The 24,366-nt window shown below is 56.4% G+C and overlaps 1 protein-coding gene across 4 annotated transcripts in view; it reads left to right on the forward strand.

The window, feature by feature from the left end:
* LPIN1 (lipin 1) overlaps nucleotides 1–24,366 on the forward strand; it is a 94,384-nt gene that overhangs the window by 62,136 nt on the left and 7,882 nt on the right. For all 4 annotated transcript variants that reach the window (XM_016144782.2, XM_016144783.2, XM_016144785.2 and 1 more), the window contains 6 exons: nucleotides 2,908–3,000; nucleotides 5,983–6,062; nucleotides 10,917–11,043; nucleotides 12,220–12,368; nucleotides 12,861–12,947; nucleotides 21,067–21,219. In XM_016144782.2, the coding sequence (XP_016000268.2) occupies nucleotides 2,908–3,000; nucleotides 5,983–6,062; nucleotides 10,917–11,043; nucleotides 12,220–12,368; nucleotides 12,861–12,947; nucleotides 21,067–21,219 (689 nt within the window). The remainder of the gene's footprint in view (nucleotides 1–2,907; nucleotides 3,001–5,982; nucleotides 6,063–10,916; nucleotides 11,044–12,219; nucleotides 12,369–12,860; nucleotides 12,948–21,066; nucleotides 21,220–24,366) is intronic.

A 24,366-nucleotide genomic window follows, 5' to 3' on the forward strand; every position in this document is an offset into this window, starting at 1 on the left:
GTTGCGGCCGTGCTGTTCCTGGTCCGTGAGTCCAGACGTCGGGGGTTCCGCGTGTCTGCCTCGTGCTGCTTGCTCCTCGAAGGTCCCGTCCCCGCCTGCTAATCAGGGCAGACCCTCCCCCTGTGGCAGTGCCGGACCCAGTCCTGCCACCCCCGGGGTGCCTTCCCCGGCTCCCGCCGTGCCGGGGACACAGGCGGGGTCAGAGCGGACGCGCGCCCGATGTCAGACGGACGCCAGGTCGCCCGGCCGGGAAGCAAGCCCCGGGCCTGCTGGGCCGAGGAGCAGCGAGCGAGTGGGGGGCCCGGCAGCGCCCAGCTGCACGGGAGAGCAGGCGAGTGGCCGCGAGGAAGGGGCATGGGGAGAGGGCGGAAGCCCCCCCGGCAGCCACTGCGCCCTCATCCTCCCCGCAAAGGCCCTCTGAGCGCTCGGCCGGGAGCTGCTCGCTGACACCAAGCTGCGTCTTCCCACACGCTCTGTTCTCCGCAGAGGCGCTGTCTTAACGCTCACGTCCTTTGCACACTCAGCGAGTGCGTTGCACAGCTTCGGGCGTGTAGCCTGTCAGACGGTCCCCATCCCCGAGGTTCCCAAAGGTTTCATTTGGCTTCGTTGAACGTATGTGTGGTTGTGTCTGTGTGCGTGTGTGTGTGTGTGCGAGCGCGTGCATGCGCGTGTGTTGGGATTTGGGGTCGTGGCCGCATCTTCGGGGGCCCTTTATCTGTGACTGTTCCCTGCGCGCTGGTAGTTGGGCGTGCTTTCCCGCGTGGATTTTGTTCTGCCCCTGCCAGGCTCCTCACGGTGTCCACAGCCTGGGACAGAGCTTTATGTTACACGTTTCAGCTCCCAGGGCAATGGAAATGCCGCTTAAGGATTTAGTTCACCGCGAGGGAAGCACATGCTGCTCCTAAACGGAAAGACTCTAGTCTTTGTGATATGCATCCCAAAGTTTTTTACAAGATGTCGATCATTTTTTGACTGTTTATGGTGTTTACCTCATATATAATTATATTTATAATTAGGATTTTTCAGTCTTTTATGACTGTTGGGTTTTGTGTCTTCTTGAAACGGCCTTGCTTCCCCACTTCCAAAACTTGTGAAAAGGCACCCTGCTCCTCTCCTGGTACTTTCTTAAATCTTCGATCCATCTAGCTTTTATCTTGAGAGTCATGGGTGAGGTGTCGTGAACCAAATCACCTCTTCCCCAGCTGGTCATTGAATCAGGACACTTGGGTTGCCGGAAACGGAGTAACTACAAGTGGCTTAAATAACAGGGGTTTACTGTCACGTAAAAATCTTAGAGGTTGGTAGTTCCAGGCTTGATGGGTCCGGGTCGGCTTCTCCGTGGTTTCCTTGGCTTTCCCTTGGTGATCGCAAGGTCCCTTCATGAGCACACGTCATCTCATGCAACCGCATCCCAAACAGGAAGGACAGAGGCTGGCTTCTCATAATTCATTGGCCACAACTAGGTCACACGACCACCTCCCGACCAGTCGCTGGCAAGACAGTGGACCGACTGTGAGCGGTGTAGACCAGTCGAGGTTCAGCCTTGCACTGAGCCCGCCTTCCCAGAACATCTCACGTAGTCCGTTCCTGAGCCGAGTTCTGGATGTGTTGGCAAGAAAGAAAGGCGACAGGGACCAGGGTGGCTTAGCTGCCTAATCATCCCAGTACCTTTGGTTAATGAACTCTCGCCCCTCCTCCCCCCAACAGGAAATTGCAACTTTAGCAGTTATCACATTTCTCTTGCGAATGTGTGAATGTAGGTTTATTTCTGGACTTTTCTCTTCTGTTAATACATTTGCTCCTGTACCAATTCTATATTCTTTTAATTGCTGTAGTTTTAAATATATTTTAATATATAGTAAGGCTTGTGCCTTCTTATTATGTATCTGTCTGAAAATTTTCTTGGCTATTTTTGTTTGTTTTTCCAATGAACTTTAGATCAGTTTCTCTAGATTTTTTTTTTTTAATTATTGGAGTTTTATTGGATTTATGGATGAATTAGGAGGAGAAGAGTAATGGACAGCTTTATGGATTGTCTCATTCATGAACAGGGTATGTGTGGCTCGTCCTTTCCTATGTTCAGGCTTTCCTTTGTCTCAGGCAGGGGTATTTTACATGATAAAACGCATGCGTCAGGCCAAATCTGTGAATTGTTTATCTTTCTTACCTGCAGCCTTTCTTTCATGAGAGCCGATGTGTCGCTACCCGATAGTTCTGTGACCCAAGGAAGGGGGATTAGAAAGCGTTTCCCTTGGGACTGGAATTAGCCTCAAAGATGGATGTTTTGTTCTTTGCAAATACTTAGGAATTCTTAGTTACCATTTACTCTCCCCTCCTCAAACTTTCATTTATTTAGAGAAAGAGTGTGAATTTTCTTTTCAGCACTTGAAATTTTAAATACATCTGTTAGTATTCCGCTTGCCAGAATTTAGAAATTTACATCTACTAAAAGCATCCTGTGCATCTTACCTTTTGTTTAAGACTTTTTTACCCTATACTCCATATTAATCATTTCTTTTTTTATAATCATCGTATTGAATGTAACAGTATCTTAACCAGCAAGCCACTTTAATTTGAAAACTTCTGGTCTTACTAATCACTAATGATTTTCAATGCTTTCTTTTTTTGTTGTTGTTGTGTTGTATTTTTTTTTTTTTTGGTTGTTGTTTGTTTATTTCTTTAACATACTCTTAAGTCATCATGCTTAAGTTACCTTGATTTAATTTTGGACGCCATTCGGTTTTGCTTCTCGAAAATTTTTAATTCGCAAATAGTATGTTGCATTTTCTGTTGATTATTATTTCTTTAAATCTTACTTTAATTTGCATGTGTATGTCTTTTGGTTCGAATGTGCTAAGTTGATCTTTTTTTGGTTCCATTATTTATGTTCCCATCCATTTAAAACAGGCCACGGTGGACTCTATCATGAGGGATAAGATGCCCAGAAAGGGAGGAAGATGGTGGTTTTCATGGAGGGGAAGAAATACCACGATCAAGGAGGTAAGCGTGGAAAACGAGAGTGTTTCTGCTTAGCTCAGTAAACATTCGGGTTTTGCGAGGCAGAGTTTTTCTGGCTCTCGTGTCGGAGGACTAAGCGTAAGAAGCCGTCACCCTGAGTTGGCAGGAACCAGCTCTGCCTCAGGGTACGGCAAGGCATGGCGGAACGGGGGGGAGGGTGGGAGAAGGGTCTAGAAGGGTGATCCGAGAGCTGGGTGCCCTGCCTTGCTCTGTCGTCTCCCTCTCAGCTCGGAGACCGTGGTAAGTCGCTCTTCCTCCGGAAGGCCCCTTCATCCCTAAGAAGAAGGGATTCCACTTGGTAGTTCAAACTATTATTTTTTTAAGCTAAATGCTTTCCTTTTGCATGCGAGGATAATTTTAAGGAGGCGTCCTGACCGCTGGAGACTAATTCTCCTTAGTCATGTCACTTCGGTAGCACGTCTGAATCGACACGGCTTTGGTTTCCATTTCTGTAAAAGCCCCTGATTTTTTTTGCCTGCCCTTATCTCCCTTCCCAATTCTCGAAGCGTTTTCTTGGTGTGGCACGGATGCCACTCTGTCCGCCTGGCTGTCCTCCTCGGGCCCCGCCCCCCGAAAGGGACCCTCCGGGGTTGTCTCGGGGTGTCTCTTCTGCTTTGACTGCCTGCTTCCCTCCCCCACCCCTGGCACCCTCACCCACGCCCATGCGATGGCTCCTCTTTTAATTTCCAGACCAGGCATTCTTTTGTGTCCTGCGTCTGTCTACCAGATAGCCGGCTACACGGATGCCTCCGTGTGAATGCTTCAAGACACCCCGTGCTTGTCATTTTCACAAGGGAACAGACACTTTGTTTCTCCGCGCCTCTCGCGTTCAGTGCCTCGCCGAACGTAACATCCTACACGCTTCTCGGAGTTTCCGGTTCTCCTCGGCTCCCGCCCCACAGATGGGGGCTTCCGTTATTTCTCCCAGGACTGCTTCCCCGTGGCCCGCCCCGTCCTTCCTTCCTCGTTCTCTCCACTGTAGTTACGTTGGTCTTTTCAGGGTGCTGGTCCAGTTTCTGTTACTCCCGCCCGAAAGCCTTCAGCGGGTTTCCGGGGTTCTTAGCTAAGACCAGTACCCTCAATGTGGTCGCAGGATGTGTGCGGCCTCGTCCCGGCCCCCCTCCCGAGCCTCATCTTTTATCTTTGGCCGTTTCCCCCCCTGCCCTCTGTGCTTCATCTCCACTGGCCACAGCACGTTCTACCCCAGGACCTTTGCATGTGATACTTTCGCTTGGCGCCCTCGGGGCCCCGCCCCTCCCTCCCAGTTAACCCGCATCTCCAATGGCCCTTTCGCAGCAGGTTAGTCTGGTCTGCCGAACTCTGTTCTCACAGCCCTGCCTGCGAACTTCTCCTTCCTGAGGTTTGCCGGAGCTCGTAATGGCGCACATATTAGCGGGGGCTGTTCAAGTAACCTCTGTTTCCCCTCCAGACCCCAGTCTCCACGAAGGCCGAGAGCACCTGGAGCTCTGATTCCTGGGGTGTCCCCGGTGTCCATATCTTGGACCCGGAGCCAGGGCTTGGCAGATATTTGTCGAGGGAATGAGGATTACTTTTGGAATGTTGTCTGAAGAAACCCCAAGGGCAATAGTCAAGCTGGTTATTATAATTATAAAAGAACCCCCTCCCCCCCCCCCCCCCGCCCCAGGCGAGCTCTATTTCCTTATTCCACTGGGGTGGAAGGATTTTATCAAGATGAAAGTGTTCTTTCACTTTTTCTGTTTGCATCCTTGAGTTTTGTGGATCGTCCCATTATTTCCAAGGGGTATAAACAAGTTAGAGCATAAAGGACCTTTTTAGTTCCCTAACTAGGGAGCAGAATGGTCTAGGATTTAGGCAGAAGGCTATTTCAAAGACCTACTTACTGTAGAATATTCCAGTCCTCACCAGTTTGGATTGGGGGTGGGGTGGGGTGGGATGCCAGCATGAAATCAGAAACAGTTCTGAAATTAAATATTTCTTTAAAAAGAAAACAAACCTTGAAATACATCTATTTCAATTCGATATATATTTTTGAACTAGTCTGATAAAGAATTGTTAATAGCAGTGGCTGAGTTACCTGTTTCAATCAATAGGTTCACAATGACCAGGCATGGTACCACGTCACGTGTGTGTGTGCTTATGAAAAGCTAAAGAATGTTCGAGAACAGCTCGGACTCGTCATTCGTTAAGACGGTCTCTCTGTTACAGTGTTTACATCGCTCACTTTCTTTATTAAACATTGGGGACGTTAACCTGCCTCCTGAGCAAGTGGCCACAGGGGATGAGATTAATTGTGTATCCTTCCTGCATTGACCGACACTCGACACTCGTGTCTGGCCCCGGGTGGCGTCCCGTGGTCCACGGGGCTGGTGGGTGTCTTCCTCCTCTCTGGCCTGCTGTGGGCCGGCTCTGTGCTTCTGGGTAGCATCTCTGCAGCCCCCGCAGCAGGGTCACCCACCGATTTACAGGTGGGGAAACAAGGCTCCGAAAGGTATCACGACTCGTCCCAGGACCCTACATGAGGGGGGTGGGCCTGAGTCCAGGCCTCGTGGGATCCCATGGTTCTCCCAGCACCTCCGAGTAGTGCTGAGAAGGAGAACGTGTCCACGTTTTCCCAAGCAAAATATGGTGTGAAAATATTTTCAGGCATTTCGATCAGCAGTTATAAGAAAATATTTTGAAAGCCCTTGAGTATCCAAGCAGCCCTTGCTGAAGCATCTGCATAAAGCTACACTGATTACGAAGTTTGGTTTGGTGCCACAAACACTTAAGGAAAACAGATTTATTTCTGTCAAAAATATTTCTCAGCTTAATCGTATACTTCTAAGCAAGGAGTAACAAGGCCTTGCCTTCCCTGGGCGGTGTGCTGGCGGGGGAGGCATTCGGGGCCCTGCCCTGCGCTTTGGGGGAGCCCATCGCAGAACCCCAGCTGTCGCTTAGGCGCCCCTCTTCGGTGCACCCCTGACCCTTTCTCTCCTTCTCCAGGAAAGTAAGCCAGAGCAGAGCTTGCCCGGGAAGAGCCACAGTACCGGGGAGCAGCCATCACAGCTCAGCATGGCCACCAGGTACAGTCCCTGCCAGCCTGGGGGGGTGGCCCAGGTACCCAGCCTGGGGGTGGCCGCTCCTTCCTGTGCCCGAGGTCATGTCACAGGCCGGGCAGGTGGGGTTCGCGAGGCAGCGCGGGCCTTGGACCCCGGGGGGTTGCAGACCTGGGTTCCAACCCTGGCTCTATCATTTTCTCGACGACCCGGAGCAGCTGGATTTGGCTTCCCATTAATGCAACGGAGGCGGCCCCTGCCCCTGACCTCTTCCCTCCCAAGTAAACGCGAGGCTTAAAAGCTAATGTACCTGGAGCCCTTCTCGTGGTCTCGCTCGTGGGAGCCCTCCCCACACAGAGGACAGAGGCCAGGGTGACGACGGCGATGGTGAGGTTAGCAGCAGCGTTAATAGCAACCTGGACATAAGTTCCCCTTCTGAAGACACCTGCCTTTCTCTGTCGTTTACATACTTACCGGGACTTGTGTTTGGACTCGTGTGAGCTCGGCATGGAACACAGGGGATTCTGGTGCTAGCGGTCAGCATTTGCAGTGCCGTCGCAGGGTCATCCATTTGGGATCTGGCGTAGCTACGCCGAGGGCAATGCCACCATCGCCCACGAATCATGGTGTTGATGCCACATGTTGGCGATGAGCAAGATCACACCTTTTACCTGTTACCTGGCCTTTGCAGTGTCCCTGGGCTGAGGAAACCCAGGACTGCACTTATAATTTAGGAGGATGCTGACAAAGTGATTGAGGACGCGATGCGTTTCGTGATCATCTTTGTACCTGGGAGGCCGAGCTAGCGCCTAAACGCCGTTGAGCTATTACCAAACGGAGAGCATTCTCCCAGCATAGTGGTGATTCACAGGCGACGTGGCTTAGCTCTCCAGTCCTCAGCCTCCTGGCCAAGTCCCTCCATCGTAAACTGTTTTATTTCTCAAATTCACTGTTGGAAGTAGAAACGCAGGTGGGTGGCAAGTAGGAAACAGTCTGATCTCTCTGTGATGGGGTGCAGGTCCCGATCGAACGATCTTTGAAGATGACCCTAAGTGGCCTGCCTGCTCCTGGTGGGCGCGTTCCTGGGGACCACCCTTTCTGTTCTCCGTGCTGGCGCCCCGGCCCTCCGGCCCCCCACCCATCTGCACGCGGACGGGGAGCAGGGCTGACAGGCATCCTTCCCCCTCCCTCCCCTGGGGCGGGGCCCCCAAACATGAGTATCTGGATGCTTTCCCAGCAAGCATTTTGAGTTTGGCTTTGAGCGGGCTCGGGAGGAAGATGGAGCGCAGGCGAAGGACGTGCAGCCCTCGGCGGGGACACGCGGAGCCTGCGGAAGGAGGCAGCGATTTTCGGGAGGTGGCCGTTTACTCCCGTTAGAGGCCAGCGGCAGGCTGCGAATGGTGCGCTTTGGAGTCAGGCAGACTTGGCTCGGAGACCTGGCTTGGAGCAAACTCCTTCCCGTGTGTGGGCAGAGGAGCAAGTGTGGCGGGCAGAGGAGCAAGTGTGGCGTGCAGAGCGGCCGGGGGAGGCTGCACGGGAGATAATCAACCCCATGGGCGGGGGCGGGGGGGGGTGGCGTCGATCTTTGGCGGCTCCGTCAGCCCCTCAGCGTCTCCTCCTCTGGGAAATGGGGATAAGAGTGACCCCAGCACTGCAGACGCTGGCCCGTCGATGCCCCACATGGCTTCCTGGGAAAGGCGATGGGGGCCGCAGACCCCGGCGGGGCCTCGGGGGTGTGCCCATGGTGGCTGTGTAAGGACATGCAGGAGGCTGGTTCCGTGGTGGCCTGGGGGACACGTGCTCATCCTAACAGACCAGCTTCGGGTGTTTTGCGATAGACTCCGAGATGCGGCCAAGCGCGGGACGCCCGCCCCAATTCAGCCTGCGACCTGCCCGTCTTAGACCTGGAGGAAGACGGGCCTGAGGCGCCAAGCGTTTTAAAGGGGATGGATCGTGATGGCAGCTGGTACAGGGCCCCGCACGCAGGGTCCCACCGCTGTCGCCCGGGCCGGGGGGCGCCGCGTGGGCGGGGGCGGCGAGACGCTGCGGCCGCTCTCCCCAGGTGGGGCGTCAGCAGGCCTGGCGTCCCCGAAGCGTTGGGACTTTCTGGTTACCACCGGACACAGTCCTATTCAGCGTTAACAAAAACGCTTTCCCCAGTTAACTAGTTTAAGACGACTAATCACCATCCTGGATCTGTCCCACCTCACCTCTTTATTAAGCCCGAAGAATGAAAAATGAGTCTCGTGAACAAGGATGGAGATTTTGGAAAGTTTTAATATGAAGTTCTTTTTGAGAAATGCAAATCTTTTAATTTTTACTGGCACCTTAGACTTTTTAGTCTCCTAATTAGATTCATACCAGTGACTAAAAAGAAGACGTAGGAGGGCTTTCTTCGCTGACAGCCTCGATTGACAGAACAGTCCCCGAAGTCTCATAATTGAGCAAACAGCTTGTCACCAGACGAGTCATTAAAATACCATTTGAAAAGTGTACACTGTGACAAGCGCTAACTTACATGTTGTTCACAGCTACCGACTCTCAGGCGAGATGAATCCTTTTGTTGTGTTCGTGGCTTCCTGCCCGTGCGGTAAAGCGAGCAGCACTTAGGGCGCCGGCGTCGCGGGGGCTGGGGGTGGGGTCTGGGGCGGTGCGCGCGGGGCGGTGACCTTGCGCTCGCCCTGGGCCAGGGCCACCCGCAGCCAACGGCGCAGCTGCCGCGCGCGTGCCCGTCTCCGGGGTTTCCTTTCTGTGGCCCCTCGGACACGGCGTCCGGCGCAGATTCAGGGGTTTTCTTTGTTTTTGTTTTTTTAAAAGCAACAGATGGAAGGCCCAGCCGCACCGCCGCGCCCGGCCAGCGGAGAGGCCCGCGTCAGTCTGTTGCCACCCAGAGCTCTAGTTCACCTTTGGAGCTCGTTTTACCCCAAACCGTTGGGCCGGAATGTCAACATTTTCCGATTCCTCGAGGGGCCTGTCACCGCGTGCCCTCTGGTCCCGCCTGGTCGCTCGGCGGGGCGCGGGGCCCCGGGACTGGCGTTCCCCCGCCCGTCCCGAAGCCTCTGGGTCGTGGGTTCGGGAGGACCAGCACTGGCCCCGGGATCCGCGGGCGCCAGCCCCGGGGAGGGCTCCTGTCGGGACGTGTCCTCTCGCAGGTGGGCCACCGGGGCCCCGGGAGGGCTTTTCTCATCGTGAGAGCTTCACCGGGACTTGTGTCTCCCAGCCCGGTTCCTCTCAGCCCGTCGTCTGCCTGCGTGTTGAGATTTTAGCTGATTGGGATGCAGTCTGTTTCTCCGCCTTTTAAAGATAAGGAACTTCGGGGCTGAAAGAAAAGAGGTGATTCGTGCAGAGCGACGCGGTCCGATGCACCGTGGGGCTCGAGCCCCACCTGCCGGGTCCCAGGTGTGGATTCCTCCACCTGCGGCCCCGCCCCGCCCCGCCCGGCCCTGGGCCCTCAGCCAATCAGGGTTCTGCCCTACGGCCCGCCCACCAGGGCTGCGTCCGCCACGCCGGCCTGGGGGGTCCAGAGCGGCCCTCGGCTGGGTCCAGGTGCTCTGGCAGCGACCTGGGCTTCCGGGCCGCAGCCTGGTTCTGCCGTGTTGCCGCCGTGTGGGCAGAAAGCCCCAGAGAGCACGGCCCGGTTATGTGGGCGACACCCAGCACGGTGTGGGTTAGTGCTGCTCCGGTGAGCTCTGGTCCACCAGCCCGCAGCGCCCCCTCCCGGGACTGGGGGAACGGGCGCTTGCTGGGGGGCGGCCCATTCCACACACGGGAGGAGGTGGTAGAAATAACACAGACGTGGGGTGCTGCACCTCAGTGTGCCCTGGGTCATCTCCCTTAGTTCGGGGCAGTACCGGATTGTAAAAACCGCTTCTGGACTGAACACATGGACTGAGCAATGGGTTGGCGGGGGTAGCTGGTAACTGTGTGCCGGGGGGAGGCAGGTGGGGGGGGCAGGGAGGGGTGGGGAGGGGGCTGGGGGCAGGGGGGAGGGGCTGGGACGCGGTCACTGGGAGGTGAGAGCTTGTGGAGGGGACAGGAAGAGGGCGCCCCTGTCTGTGAGTCCCGTGAGCAGGGGTGTGTGGAGGAGGCCTCGTGGGCAGGCATGTGCCCGAGGAGGTGGGCCGTGCCGGCTTGGGGGCCACCCAGCCTTTTCCATTTGGCCTAACAAACATTTTTAAAGTACGTGTTAAGATATTTTTTAAAAATAACAGTCCTGGGAAGCAGAGCTAGTGCTGCTGGGCTGGGGATTGAAACCCACAGCAGGATTTTAACCTCAGGAGCAGGTAATTACGGAGATGCTTTATACGAGCTATTTAAAGACAGTGAGCCGGCTTCCCACCTGCATGTCCCAGCCTGCCACCAAACGGGAGGAGCCCGGAGCATCTGCGGACTCTGAGCAGGCAGCTCGGGCGGCCCCCCATCAGGGATCCCAGAGGAGGACTGGCGAGCCCCCCTTGTCACCGTGCGTTGGCGAGTCCTAGAGCACCCTGGTCATTTGGAATTGTGGGTTTGGAGAGGTAGATATGGGGAGCTGGTCAGCTGGCGTGTAGAGATTTGGACTCCTTGTGCTTGGTCCTCAGAGTTCGTGAGCATCCTTCCAGGCAAGGAGGGTCTCCAGCCCTGCTCCTCAGGAAGACGAGCCTCTCGGTTTAGGGTAGCGCAACAGCAGCCGGTGAACAGGGCCCTGAGTGGGGAGAGGCCACCCCGCTGAACAACGCGAGGGTCGCGTGAGTGGGGACGTGGTGGCCTGTGCTGAATGGCCACCCAAGAGACAGCTTGGGAGACAGCCGAATGACCGCGTCGTTGACTCCGGCCTAACGCCTTTCTCGTGGCCTCCCAGACGCACTGCCTAACTGGTGCCGACGTCCCCGTGTGTTCCAGAATAAAGCACGAATCGTCCTCCAGTGACGAGGAGCACGCAGCCGCCAAGCTGCCCAGCGCCAGCCACCTCTCCCTGCTGTCCAGCGTCGGCTACAAGAAGACCCTCCGGCTCACGTCGGAGCAGCTGGTGAGTCGCGTCCGCTTGCTTGTCTGTGGGCTCCGGCCGCGGCACGGCCCCCGGACTCGGGTGGGCGATGGTCTGGGCGCCCCTGCTGCTCGCTGGCTCCCACTCGGGCACCTTTTCTACCCCTGAGTGCCGGCCGCCCTCTGGCCGCCCCGCCCCCCGCCCTGGTACCGCGCGTTTCCACCTTGACGTCAGCACCTGGCCAGGCGGGCTCCGCGGCATCGCCCCCCTCTGTCCTCTGGGATCTGGTTCTCACGTGCCCGAGGCTCGGACAAGTCCTGACGTCTAAGCGCCCGGTCGACCAGAATCTCGCCGGCTGCTTCCGCTTTCAGGGAGATGTTCGTTGACTCACATGCGTCTCCTGACCTGGGGGAATGCAAGTGCTCGTGATGGGACTGAGAGAATTTCGGGGGGCACGGCCCGTGTTAAGCAGGCCCTCCATCCCCCGGACCGTTGCCTGTGAGCGGCCGTGAGCACGGGTCCCAGGCTCAGCCGGGATGCCGTGTGATGGGACGAGATGACGGATAGGCCCAGGCCCCGGTGCGGTGCCCTGAGCGCCACCCTGCGGCCTGGCGAGCCCCGTGCGGCTGCGTGGCTCCGCCCAGCGACCCCGGGGGGCGGGGCACCTGGCGGCAGGCAGGTCCGGCGTCACTTCCCTGGGTCCCGACTACACGCCTGTGGACGAGGGATGCATCTGGTGACAGACCGCGCCCTCCCGCTTTGTGTCAGTCTGAAAACCACTGGAAACTTGGTGTCTCATTCATCTTCCCCGGTGTTGACCTCATGGTCAGTTGTGGGATAGTGAGCGTGTCCTGTTCTGAAACCGAGGTTTATTTTGCTGCATCTGAGAGCCTGTCACTTAACCCTCTGATGACGCCCGTCCAGAAATGAAGGGTCCCCTAAGCGTCACCATAGGGAGCTGGAGGCCTTAGCATCACCTAAGGGAGCTGCTTCACTAGTGCACCTGCAAGGCAGGTCGGCGTGCAGGGTGCCCAGACGTCGGGGAGAACCCTCCTCATCTGGAGTGAGATGGGGACCAAGCACTGCACAGTGGCCTAAGCCAGTGATTAAAAAAAACAAAAAAATCCTCACCCTGCTTCTCATAGCGTGGAGAGGCCCACGAACTCCCCCATCCGGACCTTCCGTTCCGCCCGAGGACACGTAGTCGGTGTTTTTCAGAAAAGCTTGAAGCTGAAGAACGGCCCCAACGACGTGGTGTTCAGCGTCACCACTCAGTACCAAGGCACGTGCCGCTGTGAAGGCACCATCTATCTGTGGAACTGGGACGACAAAGTCATCATTTCCGACATTGACGGGACAATCACTAGGTAGGTCTGGCCGGCCCGGGCCACGGGAATGTCCTGACCTCTGTCGTGGGGCCCCGGGCCCGGGGCCAGCGCTCAGTGGCTTTCTGTGCCCCAGGGGGTTGTGCCACTCAGGTGCTGGGCAGAGGAGCCGCCCGCCGGGCCCTCTGCCCTTGGACCCAGCAGCTGGCGTTGGGGCTTGCTGGGCATTGCTGCCTGGGGGGCCTGCTCCCCGGTCTCGTGTGGACGTGTTCTGAACGTCTTCCTCACTTCGATCTAGCGAGTCAAGGACTTGATTCGCAATCAGATGGCAGGTGTCCTCTTGTGAATTAGCGGGTCCCTCCGTGAGCCTTCTCATTCGCTTGCCTTGGTTTTGGGCTTTCTATCCAGAAAGTGAGTCGTGGGTCCTGCCGGCCTTGTTTCGGGGGCCTTTACGATGCGTTGCAGTAGAAGGGACATCGTGCCCCTTTTGCGATGTCCTCTCCACGTTGCTTGTCTCATTTCCGTCCTTTTCAGATCAGATACTCTCGGCCACATTCTGCCCACCCTCGGCAAGGACTGGACCCACCAGGGCATTGCTAAGCTGTACCATAAAGTGAGCCAGTAAGTACGGGGGCCGGCCCGGCCCGCGGCGCTCCGCACGTGGGGTCTCGGCTGCCGCGTGGCTTTGTGGCGGGCTGCACCTCGGCCAGGGCTGGAGGCAGCGGGGGTGGCCGTGGGGAATCCTGAGCACAGGGCGAATCCCACCTACTGCAAATTTAAATTCAGTACCGGGAGACAAGAAAGGAAGTGATAAATGAATCAGAAATCAATGGAAGGAGGAGGAGGCAGCAGCGTTAGGGGAGGGATGGGGGTTCAGTTCCTACCGAGGAAAGGCAGAGACGATCGGGTGGAGAAATCACAGTCTGCTATGCCATGCGGTTTACTTTAGGCTAAAAGGGCACAGATTCCCGGTGGGTTTTAGCTGTGGCGCTGGCCCTGGGGGGTGGGTCGGGGGGTCAACCAGCACATCCGCCCACCTGGTCTGGGGAGCACTCCGCCGAGTGGCCTGCACGCAGGACAGCGCCGGTGGCGGGGCCCACGCCCCGCATGGAGGTGGCAGGGTAGGTGCTGAGCCGCGAGTGTTCCTCTGCTTAAACCTCACAGTAATCCTGAAAAGCGAGTGAAGTTTCTGTGTCTAGACGAGTGAACTAGACTCAGAGTTGAAGCGATTTGTGCAAATTCCCAAAGCCACTGACGGGCGGAACGCGTCGAAACCCTGGCTGGCCCAGCTGCGGGTCCACTGCTCCTGCTCTCGCTCGTCCAGGGTCCAGAGTCCATCGTCCCCTCCCCCCACACTGGCTGCGCTTAGTCACACTTTCTCCACTTTTCCGTGGCTCAGTCTCCCACGTAAGTGAAACCTGCCCCTGCAACGCCTTCTGTTCTCCGGCCAGTTAGAGCCAGGCGGTGGCCGCCCCATCTTCGCATGGAGTCGGAGGTGAGGAGTTACACAGGCCCGCGATGCCCAGCCTGACGTGCTCACCTCCGGCCCGTGCTGGTGGCGACCGGGAGCAGGGCAGGGACACCCAGTGCTTTTCCCAGCACCCCGGTATTTCCGGCACAGGTGGGTGAGGTGCGCTTTCCCGCTCCTCATTCATTCATGTATCCAGCATTTACTGGGAGCCCATCGAGTGCTCGGCCCTCTGACAGGTGTGCGGCGTGACCGTGAAGTGGGCTCCGGCTTCCGGGACCTTATGCTCCAGTGGGAGTGGGTCGGCTGGGAGGAGGACCTCACAGCCTGATGGGGTTAAAAGCTTCTGATTTCGTAGGTGCCCACATCATGAGTTTGACCTTGCCTTTCTAGGTTTCATCTTTAGAAGATTACCAAAACAATAAATACGTGTTTCTTTTAAGGAAACAATAAGAGAAATAAGAAGAATTAGGGGAATTTAAAAGCACAGAGCTCGCGTCTTCTTCCTCCCTGCTCTAATGCCACGCTGACCCGCTCCCTACGAGTGGGACTCCCATGAACAGTCTGGTTCTGTCTGGCTGGACTGGCTGACACACTCCCCTGGTCCCCGACATGCCCGTGCTCACGTCATTAAGTAACGCATCCTTAAGTTTCACTAAGATGTCAGGTCTACCTCTTCCTTCTTGTCTGCTGCACGAAATCCCAGGAGGCGGATAAACCATCCTGTCTTTCATTCTCCTCCGTTGACGAACACGGTAGGCAGTTCCACGATTTCCAACCATCATGTCGTAAACGTTTACATATGCTGTTCGTTATGTGCCACGCACATGTGAATATGTTAGGAAGGCAGGCACGCCGGAAAGGCTGCCGTCAGGGAGGGTCCCCGAGGCGGAATGACCGGCCAGAGGGTGAGCACGCTTAAAATGGGTCAGTGTTGCCGAGTGCCCCCGCGCCGCCCCCAGCCCGCACCCTCGTAGATGTGTGTGGCCTTCTGTTTAGAAGGCCCGATCCCACTGATTTTTCCAGTGCCTTGCACGATGCCGAAAATCGCATCCATTTTTTGGTCGAAAGAAACACTCTCGGGTTAGGTTACTGAGTGGTTCACAGCTTGATTCATTTTCGTTTTTTTGGAACATAAATCTGTTCCTGTTTTCACTGTAACATTAAAAAAAAAAAAAAAAGCACAGTTGCATTTTTTTTTTTTTTGGTCTTGATTTGTATCTCTTTTGGATTTTCCCAGAGAAGAGATCTTCTTGAAAAATAAAGTTGTGCAGCTTCCCAAAGAACACCTAGTCCTTCTGCTCTTTGATCAATCGATTTAGAATGAGGGACGTCTGTGGGCGAGGACCCGCGAACGGCCCGGAAGACTTCTCGCGTGTTTGTTTTGGTTGAGAGGAAGAAGCTGGATGTTTATTTGGTCGTTGAGTTTGATGCGTGTCCTCAGAGGCACCCAGCCAGTTAGACCAGTGACGGTCGGGGGCTCCCGGACTGGCTCCCCCAGGCAGCAGTGTGAGCCCCGTGGTGTGGCTTTGGGCTCCTAGCAGTTTCGGGGTCCTGCCTTCCACTAGGTCCGTGCTTTCTGCAGCTTCCCTGCCCCTCCTGCTCTGAGCCCCACTCCGTGCCTCCTCGTGCCAGCTCCCCGCCTTTGCTCATGCGAGGGCCTCTGCTTGGTGGGCCTTTACCTCTGATTGTTGCTTCTCAACAGTTTTGTCCGCCCGTCATGTCCAGCTCAGATGCCACAGTCCTCGCGAGGCCTTTCCAGTCCAAAATAGGTGACCCCAGGCAGCTCTCATCCGCTCCGGGGATTGCTGAGCTCTTGTTTGGCATCCGAGGGCTTGGCCTGGCTCGGTGGCCTCGGTCCCATCACGGAGTCCGAGCCCGGGCTGCACGCGCTGGAGGCTCCTCCAGCTGGCTGTTGGTTGGCAGTGTCTCCTGACATCAACTCCAAGGTCTTAGGCGGCCACAGCCGGGGGAAGTGCAGGGGCTAAGAACTGGTGAAGGTCGTGACTCCCTCTTCCAATGAGGCCAGGTCGTTTCTTTCAACGTCATATTTGCGCTTACCCAGAGACATATTTAGAGACATGCTTAGCATACAAAGGTACCAGGAAGAAGGTGCCGTTTAATTCAGGATTTGGGGACTGATTACTCTTTTCCTGACCCTGGCTTTCCTTGAATTCGGGTCCCTGTTAGATTTTATGCACTGCGGGATTTGGCTAATGGAAAAGGCAGTCTTGCAGATGGCCACTTGCCTGGAAATAACAGAAAATGAGGGCAATTTAATTTATTTTTTGCCCAATGTAATTACTTGTTTGAATGTGGTTGGCCTGTGACAGATTATCTGTCAGGCTGATTATTACCTTGTTTGCAGAGAAGGTATAAAGCTTGCTTGGTTATTGATTTCAAAAAGCTTACATGGTTATTGATTAGAGAGAACTATAGCAGATACAAATGGAAGGTGCATGAGACTCTTTTATACGCAGGTATATCCAGTAAGTCGAAGGAAAGTAAAGAAGGACGTTTCCTAAAATATCTGGATCATTGAACCAGTGGGTCGTTTGGGGGCTAAAGTCGGACAATAGTTACCCTGATTTTCTGTCTTACTTGAGACGTATCTGTACGTCCGTGTGACCGGACGCCAGCGTGTCCGAGGCGTGGCGAACGAGCAGTGTGGTTCCGTGGATGGACGTGCTGCTCTCTCTGCGGACTGAGCGGTAATGATGGGCAGGCTCGTTAGGCTTCCCTTTCCTTCTCCCACCCACAGCACTCGCTCCTTCCCTCGCCCAGGTCCTCGTAGGTGGCTACGGTCGTCACAGGGCAGAGCGAGGGTGCCTGGATCCCAGGGGCGACCGCTGTTGGCTCTCCGCGGACACTCGGGCCTCGGTCCCCGCTCCGAGCCGTGGGTTCCTCGTCTCTCAAACGAGGACGTTAGTTAGGCTCCTTCCATCCGCCATGGCTAGCCCCGCGTGCTTGCTGCCGGGTCGCGTGGCCGTAGTCACGTGTGTGTGTGTACGCGCGCGCGTGTGTGGACAGCCGCCTGTCACCGTTCCCAGCAGAGCCCAGGTCAGAACCTCCAGGCCTCAGCTGACTGTGAGCGCAGACCCACGGAGCCATGGAGCTGTCCCAGGTGCTGAGCGCCTCTCGCTCCAGGGCCCCCGTGGTCACGCAGGGGCCGGCGGCAGCGCCCGCCCTGCAGCAAGGCACTGGGGTGGGAGGGGGGCGGGGGGGGGCGGGGGGAGTGAGGGCAACGGGCACTGCGGGTTTCACAGTGAAGGAGAAATTAATTCTGACCTGAGGGGCGAGGACTCAAGAGACGTTTCAGTGAGAGGTGCGCCTGAGCCGAGCCTCATCCGGTGCGTAGGGCTTTGAAAGAGGAAAGCTCATCACGGTCGGAAGCGGGAGTGAGTGGGGGCGTCGCGGGGTCGCGGGAAGGGAGGCTCCGGGCAGGCGACCCGGGAGGTCAGCTGGCAGAGCCTTCACGCCGGGCTGAGAACAAGCCCGAGTCCGGCACGCACTTGAGGTGCAGGTGAGGACGCTTCCTAGGACTGCAGCTGGGGCTACAGGGGTCCCTGGTCTCTGCAGCAGTGGCTCTTAACTGGGGGTGAGTTTGCCCTCCATGGGACTCATAGCACTGTCTGGGGACATTTTTGATCGCCATGACTGGGGCGTGCGTGCTATTGGCACCTTGCGAGTGGAGGCCAGGGGTGCTGCTAAATAGCCTGCAGCAGAGGTCCCCAACCCCCAGACAGTGGGTCAGTGCCATCTGTGGCGTTTTAGGAACCAGGCCACACAGCAGGTGAGCGGTGGGTGAGTGAGTGAAGCTCCATCTGTATCTGCAGCCGCCCCCCAGCACCGGCATCTCCGCCTCGGATCATCAGGCATTAGATGCTCATAGGAGCATCTGTCCTTGGTGCCAGAAAGGTTGAGGGTCGCTGTCCTACAGCATTGTAATGACATAACCCCCCCCCCAAGCCCGTGCAGTTATATATCCAGCTGTCCATAAATATCAGTAGTGGAGAAACTCCAATCTAGAGGCTTATTTTGGAAAACACTTCGAAAGGTGGTCTTTTCAAGCTGTTTTGGTGTCTCTCTGGGCCGAGTGTTTTGAGGGGGACGTAGAGACGGGGCAGGGAAAGCGTCTGTCCCAGGCCTGGCCACAGGAGGCTCTTCCTTTGAGGCGTTTGGGGGGGTGGTCAGAGCCCGCTGCAGCTGCTGACGTGTGGGAGGCCTCAGCGCCATCCACGTGGGTGCGGCACCCCCGTCCGCGGCGTCTGCCCGGGCAGGGTGCACCCACCCTTCCCGCCCCGGGATCCCTCCTGTCCGCCTTTGCTCTGTCACCTGTACCATTCCCTGTGTCATCATTGGTTGCCCTTGGGCACTCTCTGTCCCCCGTAGGACCATCTGTGCTGACCCCACGTGCACCCCCAGCCCAGCCTGGGGTGGGGGCGGCTGGCTGGTGTGCATCGGTGGGAGGAGTGTGGCCTGCAGGTGGGTCTTACCCACCAGGGGCACTGGGGGGGGGGTCAGCTTTGGGGACGTGGTGCAACCTGAGCACTCGGTGGGAGCACTGGGCATTTCTGGCAGCTTTCACGGGGGTGAAAGCCCTGGAAAGGGAACCCCCGCGGCCGCCGGAGCCACGTCCCCCGCGCAGGACATCCTGCAGCCGGTTTTCCAGCTGAGTTCGGTGATGGCCTCAGAAGCAGAACAGTGTGTGGCGAGATCAAACCGGGAAATGTATTAGAAAAGCAAGTTTTGAATAAAATTAGCATCTCAGACCCCTGCAGGTGACAGCTTTTAGGCTTGATGTGAAGAGCTATATACAGAAACAGCGATTGTTTTTTTAAAAAAAGATTGCAGTAATTAGACGGCCAAAATACAAAGATGTTTCATTAAAAAGACGGCTTGATTTTCAGATGCGTCCCTGTATTCCAAACAAGCTGATCTTTCTAGTTTCTCTTTGTCTCGGAACTTTCCTCTTTCTTGTCTCGAAGATCATGTTTTAAGCCACTCGAGACCAGCCCTTCGGCCAGCACGGAGATAGCCCCGGGGTGGCGAGGAGTCGGGTGGGGAGCGGGCAGTTTGTCCTCGCTCGCCCAGCGGAGTTCTTGTGTGTCTCCTGCCTGCCACACAGCACAGGGGCCCAGGGGTTACAGCCAGGACGAGACACCGGCCTCCCCCTCGGGGGGTGTGAGGGTCAGTGAGAGACACAGTCAAGCAAGGGACCAGGCGCGGCGTCGGTGACGAGTGCCGTGAAGGGGCACAGATGCAGCTGGGAGTCACACTTGGAGTGGGGGTGCTTTTTAATGAACAGAGGGACATCGGAGCAGAGACCTAGGTGAAGTGAGGTGAGGAGTAAGGGGGCTCTGGAGATCTGGGGGGACAGTTGTCCAGGCAGCATATACGAGCATGAGAGTCAAGGAGCAGTAAGGACACCTGCTAGGGCCCAGGCACCAGGGAGCACGGGCCGGTCCCTGTTCCTTGTGTTTAGTAAGCAGGGACCAGGTCTTGCTGGCCTTACAGGTAATGGCAGAGGATTTGGATTATATCTCAGAGAGAGGGCCAGACTTTGCGGGGTTTTGAGCGTGACTGGAGTACATTTTAAGCTTTAAGTTTTTTTTTTTTTTTTTTTTTTTTTTTCCGCGTGGAGGCTTGGTGAGGGGGCAGGGAGGTGGCTCAGGCTGTAGCAGGAATGGAGGTGACAGTTCCCACAAGGCCGCCCCTACTTCCGCCGCCAGCGGTGAGTAGCAGGTCTCCAGCTTGCCCGCACTGCTGCTCAGCGTGGCTGTAAATCAGGAGCTCCCACAGCCCCTCCTCGGGTTTGGAGATCTGCTCTGGCGGCTCGCGGAACTTAGGCAAACACGTGCACCGGTTTATTATAAAGGACGCAGATGAACTGCTGGACGAGGAGTACCCGGGCGCGGTCCGGAAGGCTCCTGCCACCATGGAGTCGAGACGTGTCACCCTCTCGGCACCTGGATCCCTTCCCTGACCGGAAGCTCTCCAAAACCCATCGTTTAGGGCGTTTACGGAGGCTTCATTGCTTAGGCGCGATGGATTGCATCACCGGCCACCGGCGACTGCACTGTCTCCAGCCCCTCACCCCGTTCCAGAATTTAGGGGATGGGCTGAAAGTTCCCGTCCTCTGATTGCGTGGCTGGTTCCTCTGGCGACCAGTCCCCGTCCTTCACGGGTCACCTCAGTAACAAAGACCCAGGTCTAGATAAAAGGCACCCGTTATGAATAACGAAAGATGTTTCTCTTATTCCTGTCGCTCAGGAGACCCCAAGGGGTTTAGCAGCTCTGTGCCGGGAACCCGGGTGAAGACCAAATATGTACTTGTCACATCACAGTGTCACAGGTGGTTACCACTGCCCCTGCTTAGATGTGGCGTTTAAAGGCACGGAAGTGGGCGAGGTCCCCCGGCAGTGAGGGCGGGGAGAGTACATGAGGCCCGGGACCCCAAGGGCAGCTCTGCATTTAGAGGCCGGGACAGTCAGAACCAAGGCGACCTGTCTGGGGAGAAACGGGTGGTGAGGAGGAGCAACCAGGAGCACCTGGGGTCCCGGAAGCCAAGGGACGAAGGGGTGCTGGGGGGAGGCATGACCGCCCGCGTGAGAGGCTGCCGGGAAGTCTGCTTACGTGAGCATCCAGAAGTGATGCTGGATTTGACAAGGTGGCAGCACAGGTGACCTTGATGGAGGTGGGGAGGCAGGAACCTGGCGGAGAGAGGGGGAGAGACAGAGGGAGGGGGGGAGAGGGAGAGGGAGGGACTAGGGAGACGGGGGCGGGGTCAGTGTGGATACACAGCTGTTGGAAAGGCTTTGGTGCAAAGGAGAACAGAGAAATGGGATTCGGCCTGGAGAGGGTGTTTTTGCTGGTGGTTTTCGCTTGGCTGGGTTTTAGGCTGAGACGAGAGAGGTTAGAACACGTGTGTGCCGACGGGAACTGTCAGCGGACGGGAGGGACTTGGTGGCGCGTGTGTGAGGGGCAGGGCACAGCCGGGTGGCCCTCAGCGGGGAGCAGGGACTGGGGGGCGTGGCCGGCACAGGTGCGGGCAGGTCGGCCGGCTGGGGGTGGGGCAGGGGCAAACTCCCTATGGAGTGGTTTTCCCTGAGGATTCGACGAGGCGAGGACCGTGAGCGTGCCTTGTAGCAGACAGCCGAGCTTTCCGCGTGCGGCCTTTCACGGGCGGGAGCCCGCCCGATGCTCGGGCCCGACGGCGCCGCGAGTCCCCGCCGCGCGCTGCTGCGAGCGTGAACGTTCTGTCTCTTTCAGGAACGGATACAAGTTTCTCTACTGCTCCGCGCGCGCCATCGGGATGGCGGACATGACCAGGGGCTACCTGCACTGGGTCAACGAGCGGGGCACGGTGCTGCCCCGGGGGCCGCTGCTGCTGAGCCCCAGCAGCCTCTTCTCCGCCTTGCACAGGTAGGGCACCCCTCCCCCCCACGCCCGCGCCCTCCCTCCCTGCCCGGGGCTTTGCCGGATCGGCCTCTCACCGGCCCTCCCAGCCGGTCTCCCGCTGGGCAGTGGACACGGGCATCGTCACCCTAAAATACAGGTCCGGCCCCGTCGCCCCCCCCCCCCCCACCGGCCCCTCACGCCCTCCCGACAGAGTGCAGGTCCGGCAGCTCGGCGCCACGTGCCCGTCCGCCCACACCCCGCCCGCCCTCCTCCCCGGCCCCATTCCTGCCCCGTTTCCGGAACGCACTCGTGCTGACCCGCCCCCACTTTGCGGGGTGATGTTCTCCCCTTTGAGCCTTCGCACGTACTGCTCCCCGCCCGGCATCGCCCGGCTGAGTCTTAAAGAACCAACTCGCACCTACCGACCCGGGGCCCCAGGCTGCGTTCAGCCGCCTTCCTGCCAGCGCCCTCGCCGCCTGGCCTTGGACTTCCATGACACGCGTCCGGTGTGGGAGTTCTGGTCACACTGTTCACTTTAAGGACCTCTCACAGACCACTAGGACACTCTGGCCTCCCGGTGGGGGCAGGGAAACACGGGCTTCTCTGCAGCTCGGGCCCCAGGGCGGTTCCCAGGAGGCTCTCAAAGCCAGCCCTGTGGCCGCAGCAGGGCGGTGGTCCCGCCTCAGGCCAGTGGGAAATATCTTGTCTGGGTCGTGTCTCGAACATCCAGTGCAAAGCTTTGACTGATTTGGCCTCAGTTGCGGTCACACAAACAGTGGAAAAGCCCAGACGGGCCCAAGATAGCATGCTGATTCCTCTTGAGTATTTCCCTTCAGCTCTGTAGTGACTTTTTCCATCACAGCTTTGTTTTGTGCGAGTGGTGATGTTTTTTCCTGTAGGGAGAGATCTCGCAGTGAAATTTCTCACATCTGGGGAGAAAACTCAAGCAAAATCTGTGGGTGCCATAGTGTATTTCAAGTCCCATGAGCTGTCACGTTTGTAGATCCCAACAGAAATCCACATACTTCAATGAAGTGAAGTGATTAAGTGATCAGATATGTTACTGAAATGTCCCCGAGTCGTGTTGACAGTTTGCAACCGGCTGCTGATTAGCATATGTCAAGTGCTGAGGCTTTGCTAGGCAGGGCACAAAGTTGGTATTTGTACTCTAACATCCTACCACTAATAATTTAAGATGATTCTTCTTAGATTTTCCTTAAATACCATTGTCCAAGATCTATTACTTTTTCCTCGAGAGGAATTACTGAAAAAAAGGAAGCTGATCCTCACGGTTGGTACTCCCTCCTGGGAGCTGGAGGTGCTCCCAGCGGCCGCAGCCCGCAGCCTGTCCTGCCGAGCCCCGCGTTCTGGCCAGAGCTGTTCTCTGTGTTAGTGGTCCTGCAGATTGTCCTTGCGTGAGCACAGATGACCTCCCCTAGCAAGACGCTCTGACTAGGGACATTTCTGAATGTGCTGCCTGAGCTTAAATGGAAAGGAAAGAAGAATGTCGTGGGTGGGTGTGTGTGGAGCAAAGGTGAGCGTCCAGCGTGAGCTGCAGCCAAGGTCCTGAGGTGGGGACCTGTAGCCCCATGGCTGACGCTGCTGGGGACTCTTTAATGGTGTGACGAGCAAGGGCTGCCCCTGACTGGGTCTGTTCCCTTAAGTGTCAAGTGACAGGGTTGGATTAGAGATGTCCAGGGTGCCTTTCGGGCCTAAAATGCTAAAATTCTAGGAAATATGTCAGAATGGAGAAGTCAAGAGAATCTGTTTCGCACACCTAATCTTTGGTTGATGTGCTTCTCCTGTTAAGATAGAAACTGGTATTGAGTCCTGAGATTCTCTTTCGTTACCTGCCCTGTTCTGTTGTGGTGGCAAAGCTATTCAGGCCATTTTCACGTAAACCTTCTATTAGTGTAACGCACATTCCTAACGAGTCTGGCTCCAGTCTCATGGGATGAAGGCGGTCACTGTCACTGATGAGTTGAGCTGATAGACAGGCAGTGTTGCACAGATTAGCCTCTGCTAGTTCCCATGAATGGGTCACTGGGTGGATTTGAACTTCTGGAATTAGGCAACTACAGTGTGTGTGTGTGTGTGTGTGTGTGTGTGTGTGTGTGTGTGAGGGGAGGGAGGGGGCGAGAGAGAGAGAAGCAGGAAGTTGAATTTGGACAATTTTCCCCCAGTCGCTTGAAGTTTGAGACTTAAAAATCATACAATCATTGCTAGGAGAGTAGACTTTAAAAGTTCTCATCATAAGAAAAAGGAATTGTGATTGTGTGTGGTGTTGGATGTTAACTAGACTTAGTGTGGTGATTGCTGTGCACCTGGGCACCTAAAATTAATACTGTTGTACGTCAATCATATCTCAAAAAAAACATATAGTCACTCACACGTTCATCTCTGAGTCCTGAGATGTAAAATGCAAGGTTCTTAGTGTGAGGAAGAGCCCTGGCGTCCACACAAGTCAGCCCCGGGCCAGGACCAGCCCTCGGGTCCTTTGACACTCAGTTCAGTGCTGATCTCATCATCATCATCTAAATTACATTTTGAACGAGTACAGAGCCTATTTCTCAAATATATGCAAGGTATAAAGGATAACCAAACAGCGAGCACCAGCGCACCCATAAGCAAAAGGGCATGTCATTACATCTGAAGTCCCCGTTGCTCTCGTCCCTGCCCCCTCGGTGGTCATGGTCACCATTGTCCCTGCATTTTGTTTTGATCATTCCTGGCTTTTCCTAATAGTTTTTTTTTTTTTTTTTAATCACGTGTATCTGTAATCCTAAACAGCACGTTTAGTTGTGCGCACTCAGGAACTTTCCATAAACGCATCACACGCTCTCCTGGAATTCGCTTTTTTCCCCACTCAGCAATATCTCGCCAGGACTGCCGAGCGTCACCGCAGCCCACTCGTTTTTACTTCTGCGTGGTGTCCTGACAGATGACTCTGTTGTCCTGTGGCTGGGGATGTGACTCGATCCCGGTTTTTCGCTGGTACAAGCGGTGCGTCTGCGCGTGTCCACGGCCGGGCGTCGAGTGCGCACGCGCGCGGCTGCATCAGGCCGCCCCGCGCCGTCTTCCCGGGCAGGCGGAGCGCTTGGTGCGCCGCCCTGCGTCCCTGCCAGCACGGTGTCGCTTTTCCACCGTCGCTGGTCTGGGGGCGTGAGGCGC

Source organism: Rousettus aegyptiacus, unplaced genomic scaffold (assembly GCF_014176215.1).
Source record: "Rousettus aegyptiacus isolate mRouAeg1 unplaced genomic scaffold, mRouAeg1.p scaffold_m13_p_7, whole genome shotgun sequence".
NCBI lineage: Eukaryota > Metazoa > Chordata > Mammalia > Chiroptera > Pteropodidae > Rousettus > Rousettus aegyptiacus.